Source organism: Larimichthys crocea, chromosome XXII (assembly GCF_000972845.2).
Source record: "Larimichthys crocea isolate SSNF chromosome XXII, L_crocea_2.0, whole genome shotgun sequence".
In the NCBI taxonomy this organism is placed as follows: Eukaryota; Metazoa; Chordata; class Actinopteri; family Sciaenidae; genus Larimichthys; species Larimichthys crocea.
In genome coordinates, this window is record NC_040032.1 from 64,142 (window position 1) to 77,273 (window position 13,132).

The 13,132-nt window shown below is 41.9% G+C and overlaps 1 protein-coding gene across 1 annotated transcript; it reads left to right on the forward strand.

The window, feature by feature from the left end:
* Window positions 1-249: 249 nt before the first annotated feature.
* On the forward strand, window positions 250-12,656 carry ubtd2 (ubiquitin domain containing 2). Its single transcript, XM_010754545.3, has 3 exons — window positions 250-560; window positions 3,184-3,420; window positions 11,296-12,656. The coding sequence occupies exons 1-3, from the start codon at window positions 491-493 to the stop codon at window positions 11,805-11,807; spliced, it is 819 nt and encodes a 272-aa protein (XP_010752847.1). The 5' UTR covers window positions 250-490; the 3' UTR covers window positions 11,808-12,656.
* The last annotated feature ends 476 nt before the right edge of the window (window positions 12,657-13,132 follow it).

A 13,132-nucleotide genomic window follows, 5' to 3' on the forward strand; every position in this document is an offset into this window, starting at 1 on the left:
AGGTAAACTGCTCCTGTGAACACTAAATAAAACGTAAAATAAAGTATTTGTTCATCATCAGAGTATGGAGTCTAAAGCAAACATTTATTCTACTGTCCCAAAGAAGGAAAGCAAAGAAGGCTGCATCCTTTGTTTTTTTTTTTACACAGCACTTGTTCTTTGTTCTCTCCTTCATCCCTGTTTCGGTCACCTTGTAACGATGTGAGCCTCTCAGTCCATCTTTCTTTCTCCGCCTTCCCCTCACATGAAGAAGACGACGCCTGCTGCGCCCCGCCAAGGGTGACAGGGGAGGAAAGGAGTGAGGAAGCAAGGGGGAAAGGGATCATACTAGGAGAAAGGAAAGGGCACGAGGGAAGGAAGCGAAGGGGAGGGTAGAGGAGGAGGAGGGGGAGAGAGAGAGAGAGAGAGGGGCTGGCTGGCTTGTGGATGTAGCTCTAGCTGTGAGCCGGGGGGTGAGCTACCTAGCCCGGGCTGCTCTGCCGAAACATCCATGGGTGGCTGTGTCGGGAGCCACCACGACTCCTCGGGCAGCTTAAACGAGAACTCGGACGGCACTGGAGGTAACTTAAGAGGCTTGTCGACGTCTTTTAGTGCCGACAAGGTTGGCTTTTTGGGGGGGGGGGGGGTCCTCTAGGCTTTCTGCATGTTGTCCTGGCTGGAGGTCTCCTTCCCTTCCTTTATATATATGTCAGACAGAGCCGAAGACAGACAAGGCAGCCCTCCCGAGTATGTCGCTCCACACGGCGGGCCTAGAGGCGACAAATGCCCCCTCGCCCGTACTTCATGAACCGGGGGGACATTTACTGAACGACGCTGCTCCCTTTGTTCTTTCCACCAAGCTAACCGGCTAAAACGTAGCATAGTTAGCTTGCTAGCTTCTCTGCATAACAAATATGGGTCACAGACGGCGATGGCATGCAAGCACACACACCGGGGAGCTACTGTCTGATGTGGATGATGTCCTGACTGTGGATATGTAGACATTACTGTTAGATTACCACGAGCAGCACTTACACGTCCTATTATCAGAGCATGTTCAGTGCTGCGGGAGTGTTGGGGAGCGAAGAAGAGGTGTGAAAAGTTAAAGGCAGCGTCACTTCATGCTAAACAAAGTGTGTTTTTAACACACTTATTTCCAGGCCTGGCAGCAGTCAGCAGCACGCAGTACACTGAGACTACAGAAGACTGTAACACTACACTATTTAATCATTATTATGTCATTATTGAGCAATAAACAGGTATACAATAAACAACTGAGCAGTGCCAGTGTTAGTGTGCCTTTCTGGCTGAAAATTTTATTTCTCACGCAGAGACTTGTATGGCTGGTCAAACCATCCAGATGTGTTTGTTGAATGTGGCAGATGTGTGCTGGTACAGAAACTGGCATATGTAGTTTACAGAGCAGACCCATGACGACTGGCTGTGACATGCCAAAGCGTTGCTGACTGAAACTAAAAAAGGATGTCACACTTCTGAACAAGTATGAAAATGAACCACAGGAGAGATTTTCCTGGTTGTCTGGCCTGAGAATGAGTTGCTCTGCTGGCCAGTGAGTTATTTTAATCACAGATTGGGAGACAGATGTGTTTCGAGGAGGGTGGGGGTCATATAGAGATGCTCAGATAGAGCTTGCTTTCCTTAATGTTCTCGACATGTGTCTGACTGCTTTGCTGTGCAAATGGGTGCAAACAAGCAGCTGTTACTTAACACCTTGCTAGCTCGATGATGACCAGACATTTTAAGCACATGAAAATGTATGGGGTGTCATAACTAGCTTTACTTTGTTCATGTGTATTTATATCTTTAAAATGACTTTTACACATACTGACCTACATACACAGAATATCTGAGAATAATTGAAAGACAGGCAAATGAAATGAGTAAATGATAGGCAGACAGATGAGTTGGAAAGTGGGCTGATGTAGAAGTATGAACACACAGCCAAGCGGTGGAATTGTGGAGTACGTACAGGAATGCAGGCAGATAATTCTAGCAGAGCACTGTTATTAAAGTCCATGCTGCAAGTTTCAGCTTATTTCTAATGCAGGTATGATGTTTTGGTTTGAGTCGGAACGAGCTGCCGCTGACGTTTCAACATTATTGTTACAACATTGTTATTATCTATTTGAGATTACTGCTGCAACATCTAAATTTCCCCACAGGCATCACTAAAGTTTCAGTACCTCATTTATCCTCCTAAGCAAACAAGCACCATAGCCTGGTGGCTTTATGAGCCTTTTTTAAAAGGAAACACTGTTAACAGTGTGTAACTCTTGTACACAGGTGAATTCTGGCACCATACATGCCCAAATGAGCAAAACTAGGTGTAAACAGTCTATCAGTCAGTCTTATTTACTACAAACAGTCAGCTGAAGGTTGGTGTTATCGGTGTCCCATGTGATGAGTGGAGTACATGTGTACCAGCAGCAGGTGTAACTCAACACCTTGATCCGTCATCCTCCTCTGTCCTCTACTCTGTCTGTGTGTGGCACGCACAAACACAAGCTCATAAACACACAGACACAGACACACACACACACACATGCACACACGTACAGACTGTCCTGTACCTTTCATTCCTTTCCTTATTGATCCAGATGGTGTTATTCATAAGCCATTCTGCTGCATATGGAGCACTGTTAGATGCTAAAACCATAACCTTTAACTGGCTTTAGTAACGCAACTACAACACTTCTAGCTTTAGTTATGTTCTTTGTGTGTGTGTGTGTGTGTGTGTGTGTGTGTGTGTGTGTCTGTCTGTGTCTGTGTCTGTGTCTGTCTATACACGCTTGAGTAATCTTGACTGCTTTAGATAAATCCTAACTCTTCTTATTCCCTCTTTCTCCTTTATCTTCTTATTTCTGTCCTCTGTGTATTCCCCCACCTTCTCTCTCTCTCTCTCTCTCTCTCTCTCTCTCTCTCTCTCTCTCTCTCTCTACCTCTACCAATGTTTATTTTTTCATCCCTACATTTGAGTTTGTCTTTATCTTTGTTATCCCTCTGTCTTTACACCCCCACTCTCTGTTGGTTCCTCTATCTATTTTTCTTTCTTTCCTCACATCATTCCATTATCTCCACCCTCACTCTAATTCTCGGTGTGTCTCTTTCCATCTTCCCCCTCTGATTCATCTCCCACCCTCTTGTTTTCCTCTATCTTTTCTTTTCACTCCATCTTTTTCTCAGTGGCTCTAGGGCGTAACCAGCCCCTGAAGAGAGAGCGGCCTAAATGGAAAAGTGACTACCCGATGACTGAAGGCCAGCTGCGCAGCAAGAGAGATGAGTTCTGGGATACGGCGCCAGCATTCGAGGGCAGGAAGGAGATCTGGGATGCGCTGCGGGCTGCTGCCAGCGCCTTTGAGAGCAATGACCACCTGCTGGCCCAGGCCATCCTTGATGGGGCCAGCATCACACTGCCGCATGGTAACACACATCTCCACAGTGGTACATATAACAGAAAGTTAAACTGGCAGTAACATTCTAACTTTTCTTGTTAGTATAATATCCATCCATCAGTTATCTCTAAACACTTATCCTCGACAGGGCAACTGTAGAGCCTATGTTAGAACAGTTTGCAGATTTCATTGCAGAAACAGTTATAAATATATTTTTATAATTAGTATAATGAGGTGTGGAAATTTCTTTCTAAGATTCATTGTGATCAAGCAGCAACCTCCATGGCTGGGAAGTGAAGCCAATGCAGAAATGCTCAAAACTGTAATTCCTTGGGCATCCACTTGAGGCTGGCTCCAGACATGAGTCAGTCTCCATGTTCAAATGTCCAACTTCACAGCAGAAATAAACATGTTTACAGCCTGGTACAAAAAACAGTTTTGGTCTCTGTAGCTAATTTCCCCGTTCATGACAACTGTACTGAGGGTGAATTTATATACAACTCACCTGTTCAGATTATATTAAGGCTTAAAGTTATGCAGAATTAAGAGTGTGGCCACTTGCGTGTCATCACAGCTTGTTTGAACACACAGGGGTCATTCAGCTCACCTCAGGTCTACTGATGTTCCACATCTTTGTTGATATTTAGTTTAGCCAGGAGGCGTGAGAGGCAGCACTGCCAACATGGCATTACGGGTGATGTCAGGATACGCTGTCCATTCTTTATACTGTCATGGATTCTGATGCATTGTGGAACATTTTGCATCGAAAGAACATTTTAGCCCACTAACAATGATTGTTGATCTTCAAACCATGGCTGGACAATAAAGTCGTCCTATTGCAATGAATTGTGGGAAAATGTTGGGCTTATCTTTTATATGTTTTTGTAAATTGTGTATCATAAATTTACCAGAAAAGCACAAACTGGACAAAATGCATGCTGCCAAACAAAAATGAAGTACTTGATGTAAAGACTTGTCCTCACACAGAGCTAACGTCTGCAGCTATAAAGAATACAGCGAGGTCAGCTAATTAGACAAGAGATGAGGAGGCACTGTCAACTCTGCCATGCAACTCTGAGAGAGGGAAGAGAACCATGTATATACATATGCAGATTTTCATATTCTAGGTTCAGTTCTGTCCTCCTCAAACAAGAAGGAGGATTTCAGTGATAGTTTGAGAATAGCCTCCATGTCTCTCTGTCAGCGAGGTGAAGCGGGTATAAGAAGGGTTCATATTGCTGTCTGGCTTAAAGAGAAACCCAGTGTATAGATCACTTGAAAGAATATTCGTCTCAAGCTAATGCTCCTCTACTCTACAATACTGCAGTTACAAAGCAAAAACTGTGAAATGGCTTTGCCAGGTCATGACATACATTCATTAGCCAACAGACAGCCCTCAAATATTGATAGGACACATTAACAGACTTAGAGTTGAGTCTGATGTTGAAGTTTGATGAACAGGATGTAAAATTTGTAATTTCTGTTTGGGTCAGTGGCATCTGTGCTGTTCTTTTTGCTGGCTCACACCACGATTGAGTGTTCAGTGAATATGGACGTGATTCCAAACAGTTCCAAGCGTTAACAGTATTCAGGCTGCAGTCAAAGGAAGTTAAAGATGCTGAACCTCTAAGTGTATCTCCACGACCACATTTTAGAGTTTAGGCTTTAGCTATTAGGAGCTATATACTGTAGAAGGAATCAATGAATAATAAATTAGATGGCGTGTGTTCTGGTCTCCTGAAAGTAGGATTTAATGAGGTTATCACTCACATAAGTGTACCAAAGATAATGCATCTTCTAAGATGTATCCACATCAAACATATCAATAAAACTCCACAGTAATTATCAGCTGGTTATCATCAGCTATCACCCCAGAGTCATATAATCTCATCTTTTTTATTTTAGTGAGTTTTGGAAAGTTTTACTACAAAGGTGGCGTTCTCTGTTCCTCCTGTCTCTCCATACTTTCATATGAGAAGTGTGTTTTTTCACTCAGTGAAACGTAAGTTAATCAAATACTGTTCCAATATGAAACACGGTATCTGTGGAAGGACTTCATACCCTTTAGCCCACACCACACTTGTACTCTCAGTCTTTTGTTTTTTCCTGTTAGAGGCAGTTTATTTCTGACAGACTAGCTGCCAACTTGAACTTTTTAGACATTTTGTAGGTCAACTCTGCAGGAAAGCAGAAGACGGCAGATTTATTCTGTTAGGGTTTTTTTGTGGGTGTGTGTTTAAGTTTTTCCTCACTTGAACCGAGGGTCTAAGGACAGAGGGTGTCACTCCCTGTACAGATTGTAAAGCCCTCAGAGGCAAATGTACTTTGTCACTTTGGGCTATACAAATAAAATTGATTTGATTAGATTTTTAGTTAGGCTAACAGGGAGACTGAATGTCAAGGTTTCAAAGATGGTAAAACAGCTCTACCCGATATTATTCTGAGTAAAGCAGTTTCCAACAGATAGCCTTTTTTGTGCATGTAAACGTAATCAGTGTCTTGTCTTTCTCCATTCCTTTTAGTAGTTTGGTCAGATCAGAGCCTGCTGGGCTGCAGCTGTGGATTCCCCAGGCCTGACATCACCATTTCACTCATCCAGCACTCCGGTACAAAGAGCAGCAAGATCACTAGATCAATATTTTACCACTCACAACTTTAAGCATTTCTATAGCTTTCTCTTTTCTGTTTGTTTGTTTTCACAGTTCATTGTTTGACAGTAGATTCTTGGTGCTTTGTTTTACTACCCAAAGCTCACAGTAAGTGTCAGATGAATCAGTGGCCAGCTGTGCAGGATGAGAAGATATTTTTATCACGTTTCATGCAGTAGTTACAGTTATATATATATTTTTATGTTAATCTGCAGGTGAATACACTATGATATGGCTATTTAAAGGTTAAATTCTATTCTGTGTTGCACTTATTGTGCTGTGTGTGTTTGACTGTCAGCGCTGTGCAGCCAGTGGGTGGCATGTGGTGAATGCCAAGTCATGCCATGTATCTCTGCAGAACAGGAACAGAAGACTGCTCAACTCAACAGCCATGCTAGCTGCTCAGTGAGGCTGCGACAGTGGTGCATCAGCATGCTAACATACACACAGTAACCGTTACCTAGCTAAGCCTTTTTACCGTGCATTTGAATGGTTTACAGCTTAAAACATGACACGGTTTTGATATCCTTGGTAGTTAGGCTGGTTGTAGCAGGGTTTGGAAGGGATTGGCTTTTGAACTGTTTTATAGTCAATGTCTTTGGTTATTAAACTGAACTGAAGCACACAGACACTGAAGAGTAGAGCTGACAAGCAGGGCTGTCCACTGGCATGGCTATGCGGTTGTGGCCACAGCTGCTAGGGGATGGGCCACACGTTAACTTGGACTTGGTGTTGTGTCCTGCTGTCTGTGCACTGTCCGTATGCTGTCAAAGCGTTGCATTCCAACGTTATCCATTGTCAGTTGGTGTTTGACTGCGTCACAGACCTGTTGTCATTTTGAAACTTGGTTTGTAAAGTTTAGCAAAATGTGAGAACCCTTCTGACGCCTAAAGGTAATATTTTTTTTATCTTGTGTGCCCAAGATGTTGTTCAGGTTGGTCAAGTGTCAATTTAGTTGCATTACAATCAGTACTCGAGTTGAGGGGGGATGGGGGGGGGGATGGCATCCCCCCTGTGGGGATGAATGGTCAAAATCATCCCTCTTCTAAAATGGTCATCCCTTCTTATGTCAGCGGTTTTCAAAGTGTGAGGCGCGCCTCCCTTGGGGGGCGCCAGAGGACTTCAGGGGAGGCGCGGCACGGGAAAAAATTAAAATATATCTTACAAAGATATGTGTCTCATCACTGTGCGATGAAAACTCGGAGAGCTAGCCCCCAAGGAGTAGCAAAAAAAATCCACAAAATGACACAGTATGTCCAGCGCGAAGAAACGCTGCTAATGTCTCCTGCTCTGTCTCTGCTTTAGTTTGAATCAGTCCCGAAGCTCCTGGTTGTTACATAAAGACAAAGAGGCTTTGACAGTGAAGTGAGACCTCTTGCTGCGATATACTACCTTTGGGTTTACTTCATTCTGGATCGTCATTGGTGGGTCAAAGGTGAATGTGGGCGGTACTAATAGATTCTCCTGACTCTGATTGGTCGACAGGTGACAGGTGTCAATCATCCACACTCTGTGTTGTTTTAGCCTTAGCAGCACCGCTAGCTGCTACCTGCTGCTTCATATTCTTTAATACCGCTTGTTTCAAACATCGCGTCGTCTTAAAACTCGAAGTCTTCTTTCCTCCTCCTTAAATTGTGTTTTTTTAAGTGAAGATGTTTTTTTTAACAAAAATGTGTTTAAATGTATTTAAATATGTTTGAAAACACACAAAGATGTTAAAAACATACACAAAGTTGTGTTTAAAAAAATATTTGAGCACATTCACAAATAAAGATATTTAAAATGTTTTTACAAATATGTTTAAAAAAGATGTGAATGACATGATGTCCATAGTTAAGTGGTTATTGTTTCTTTCCGATAAATAGTATTGTCTTGTGCAGGCCATGCAACTGAGAATGCAAGCTATGAATCAGATGGGATTTAGGATTTGCCATGTCTAGCAGGTCACCCTAAAATTGACTAGAATGCAGGAAATTGCATCTAAGAAATACAAAATTTTCTGGGGGAGGACCGCCAGACCCCCCTGCTGGAAAATAAGTTACATAAATGAAAAATTTCACCATCCCCCCTAGTTTCATTTTACAACTCGACTACTGATTACAATAATGAATACTGGATCATTTTGGTTGCTTAGTGCAACTTTTAAGGATTCATGTTGGCGTCCTGTTGTGACCTGGCTTTGTTCAATACTGAAATAAATAATAACTTTACAATAATTCCTTGTACTATTTTTAAAAAAATGTTTGAATTGATAGAGAGATCTCATACATCTTCTACTCTAAAGATTTTATTTTAGATATCACAGCTGTCAACAAGTACAGTACATACAGTTATAGTTTTATAATTTATTTTCTCATTGACAAAACCAGCAGTCAATAAGTGAGGCTTGGCTGAGCATTCCAGTCAAATCATTTTTAAAACCTCCATCAAACGCTCTTTTGTACTGTGGTATGACAGTCTGAGGTGAAAATAAAACTTGATGTTGAGTTCTCTCCATTATGTGTCGGCTGTGTGTATTTGAAGCTGTTAGAAATGCTTATGAATTTATAGTACGGTAAATGATCTTGCAAGTTATTTATCTTGTGTGCACAAGTTTAAAAAAAAAAACCTTTTGGGACTTTAGGGGCTCTGTAGAATCGTGTGCTACTGGTCTGGACTTTGTCTGCAGTATATTTGTGTATACGCCTTCATTTAGCGGCTCCTCTGGCAGCAGCACAGCGTCTCTCCCTCTCCTCTGGCACCGGGAGTAACTATGGTTAACGCCCTGAAATTATTTATTATTATAATAAATCATATGGAACCTTATTGTTCCTTAGTGCTGAAATCTTGTGTAACATAAACATAAATGTACATGACAAATAAAAAGGAAGCCTTAGAGCTCCTCCCTTAATGAAAATATTATGTTAATATTTAAATGTTAAATTGTCCTGTGTGCATATCATCATCATGCTTTAGTATTTATCCTTGCTCTCATTTATCAGACTGGACCTCTGGTTAATATCAGAAGTAAAACTAATAACTTAGTTTAGTTTAATAACAACTATTTTATTTTCATCGGGACACAATGATCCCGCAGGATCATTAAACAATTTGTTTTGTTTTCTCCATTTACTTTTCACATTATTTCTGTTTGTAGCTACAGTACTTGTAAACACTCAAACAGAGCAAGAGATTTGATGTTACCCTATTACTTGTCCTGACATGTTGCCATTCAGGAAATGTATCAGAGGTTTCCTAAAACTCCCACTGCATTCATAATCCTTAGAAATGCATCAGTTGACGGGCTCATTTTTCACTGTAGGCCGATATACCCTATTGAGCGCACCTCAATATAAGCCGCACCAGCTAAATTTTAAAAGAAAATGCATTTTGTACATATATAGGCCGCACTTGAATATAAGCCGCGTTTAAGGTTTTCATGAGATATTTACACAGAAAGACGAAGAAGAAGATTTTTTTGTAGTTTTCATTTAAGACACGCTTTTTTTCAAACTGTGCCTGAAAATCGGCAGTACGGCACCAACATGCCATCAACACGGATGCCAAGATTACGTGCAGTAGCTCTATTTCCTTTTTTGACGCCCAGATCGATTGCCTTTAGCTATAAGAGGTGGATTATGGGTGGAGCTGGGCAGGGGGGCTGAGTGACACCTGAGTGCTCAAACAAACCACCTGTAGCAGCACCTACCTGTGACCCGAAGCGACCTCAGTCTTAACGTAGCTCTTAGCTATAGAGACCAAACCTGTTTGTACCAGGCTGTAAACATGTTTATTTCTGCTGTGAAGTTGGACATTTGAAAATGGGGTAGTTTTTCACCAGTTTTCAGTCCAGGATTTTGTGGGCGGTCCTTAAAGGGTGGCTCGATGACACACTGAGGCTACTCTGAGCGTACCCCTGCACGAGCAGAGATCGACTGCTCCCATGAGAGGGCGTGGCGTCAGTATATTCAGCATCAATTCAATCATGTTTATGTGTGACAGATGTCATGATTTGGATATTAATCACTGTGTATGTTCATATTAGAATGTATACAACAGAAGATGTTGTTAAAGGCTTGTAGTAACTTGTGCACTTCTTTTTCCAAGTGGTTTTTGGTAAGTGCACTTGTTAACCACATTACTGCATATTTCAGTTTGAGAAGAAAACTAAGTTGAGCTCACCCTTTACTCTCACTCTCTGGTAGACCGTGACCTGAGGTGACGTGTTGCCTTAATGTCCTCACCGTGACCAGAGCGCATATATATATATATACATATATACATATATACATATATACATACATATATACATACATATGAGAGCGGCATCCTGTGAGGCTCTGCTGACTCATCTCACTCTCACCACAGAACTCATCACTCTTGCAAGCGGCTTGTGCCTCAATTTGAGTCATGAAACAATGCAGCCCGGTGCAGTGACCTTTTTAGATGCCATTTACAAACAGACAAGGTGAAGAGGTGTTCTTACTGGTTTGCTGCGGTTTCATTATTTAATTTTAGTCCTCCAGAATGTCAACATCATAACCATCTTTTCAAAAAAATTCTTATGAAGACAAACATGTCTGGGACAAATTGTTTTCAGATTTTATTCAAATCAGTCAAATCAAAACCACAAAGATGACATCAGGCATAAAAAAACTAGTGACAAAAAACAATTGTAACGGGGGATCTGTCTGAAATCCCCATGAGGGTCCCCCCCTCTGAATACCACTGTATTAAGTTTCTGTCTGTGGAATAACATGACCTCTTCACTACATCTTATTTCCCCCTCTCTCCTCCAACTCTTTACTCTGTATCTGAATCACAGCAGTGACATGATTGTTGTACTCCCAACAGATACACACAGTCTGCTCTTCTCCGACTTTCACTATGTGATCCTGTGTACTTGGTTGTACTCTCATTTCTCCATTTCCTTTTACTGCAGTGAAATGTGAAGTGGAGGTCAGGTTTTGGCTTTGTTAGTTGGAAAAGTTCAGTCAGCCTTTGACTTTCGCCTTATGAATACAATCATGAAAAGGTAGAAAAGAACACATTTATTTAAATGTGAATGTACCATTTTTTATTCAGACCATTTATTTAAATAGGAACACTGACGGATGACTTGAAAGGTTTACTGAAGCTGTTTATTGCTCTGTATTGGAACTTCCCAGTTAAACATTCACCTCATGTACCAAACATAACTATAACATAACTATACTTTGGAATGTGGGTTACGGTGGAGATGTTATCATAACCAAGAGGATTTTTCATTATTCCAGGAGCTCTGACAGAATGTTATGATGAACTGGGGAATCGATACCAGCTGCCAGTCTACTGCCTCTCTCCTCCCGTCAACATGATTGAAGAGCGCTCTGAAGAGCTCGATGGTTCGGATCCAGACTCCGGGGCCGCAGACCCATCCACGGGCAGCGTTGGCGACCCAGGCTCAGGAGGGGAGTGCCAGCTTCGGCTCCGGCTCTCCACGGGCCGCGACATCCGGCTGGTGGTCCGTTCCACAGACACCGTGGGCGTGATGAAACGTCGCTTACAAAGTCATGAGGGCGTGCCTGCTGCAACCCAACGCTGGTTTTTCTCAGGTCGGCCACTGACAGACAGGCTGCGCTTGGACCAACTCAACATCTCCAGGGACTATGTAGTGCAAGTCATTCTCAGCCAGCCACCACCACCAGAGCCGGTATCAACACCGGGACACACACCAGAGGCCTCCGGGCCAGTGGCTGTGGAAGGAGTGGCTGCAATGCCACAAGAACCCACGCCAGTGGAGAACTAATTCCCCCTCACCTACAGCCCGGAGGCAGAAGTATAAAAAGAGGACAACAAGGGAGACACAAGAATTCTAATTGATTTGCACTCTTCTCTTCTCCTCTCTCTTTATTTTTGCAGAGAAGGGCTTTGTTTGGGCAGGGTCAGCTGTCTGCCGGAGCTAAAGGACTCTTGCATTGAGAAAAGACTCTTCCTTTTGGTTTTACACGTTGAAATTTTGACATTTTTGAAGTCTTTTTAACTGTTCCTATGGAAACCAAACAACAAAATGAGACCTTTGTCAGGTGGCTTAAGGGGTTTTCTTAGCAACACTGATGTTTAAATGTTTCTGTTTCAGTTTCCATTCAAGTTCTGCTCTCTGAAGCTTGGTCGGCAGAATTCTCTTTCTGAGGCTACAGGGTTATACACACATTTTCAACACGATCAGTTTAGAAAGAGAGGATTGAAGATGAACATCCCCCAAACATGACCAAACATGACAGTTATTCAGGCAATTATTCTTAATTCTATGTTTATCAAAACAAGAACTTCCTCTCTGGGGGATTCCGTCAGTATGCTAACAGCTGTAAAGAAAGGTTTGTATTGTGTATGTGTGAGGTTGCAGTCAGGGGGCACAACAGTATTTTACCAAACTGCCGCTGTATTAGATGCTTTACTTCACTTTGCTTCACAAAACAATCGGAACAATCAGTGTGTGTGTGTGCGTGTGTGTGTGCGTGTGCGTGTGTGTGTGTGTGTGCACTTATGTTCAAGACACAACCACCTGTATTCATATGGCAAAACGATGGAACAGAAACACAGTTGCATATTTTGATGAAAAATAGGTTTTTAATTAAAATTGATCATTGTTTCTATTCCCCTGTCTCTGTCTGTTTGATTTGATGTAGAAGTGGGACAAAAGTCTGGCAGGATGTGATTTATATTCTCTATCCTGCCTGTTTATGGCGAATAATAACTGGTAAAAAGGCTAACAGTGAATTTTCTGTAAAGGGTGGACATCAATAAGCCAGACATATTGTGTTGTTACAAATATCAGGAATGGAATATAATATCAGAATCAGAATCTCTTTTGTTTGCCAGGTATGTGAACACACACGAGGAATTTGACTCTGGTTACACTTTGCTCTCTTAGTACAAACATAAAACATATAGACGTAGGTACAGTTAAAAAACAAAACTGAGGACTTGACAGGTAAAATGTAGACATAAACATAAGAACAGGAACAAAAGCTATGTACATGTAAAAAGGTAAATATAAACATATATACATAAATATCTGTGTGTATAGATAAGAAATGTGATATACAGGGGTGGTGCAGCTCAGCTGGCTCA

Excerpts from the sequence above, each read along its gene's own strand:
- ubtd2 (XM_010754545.3), top strand. The coding sequence starts at position 491 with ATGGGTGGCTGTGTCGGGAGCCACCACGACTCCTCGGGCAGCTTAAAC. Across the intron at positions 561-3,183 it reads GAACTCGGACGGCACTGGAG|TGGCTCTAGGGCGTAACCAG; the intron begins GTAACTTAAGAG and ends TCTTTTTCTCAG. Across the intron at positions 3,421-11,295 it reads CAGCATCACACTGCCGCATG|GAGCTCTGACAGAATGTTAT; the intron begins GTAACACACATC and ends TCATTATTCCAG.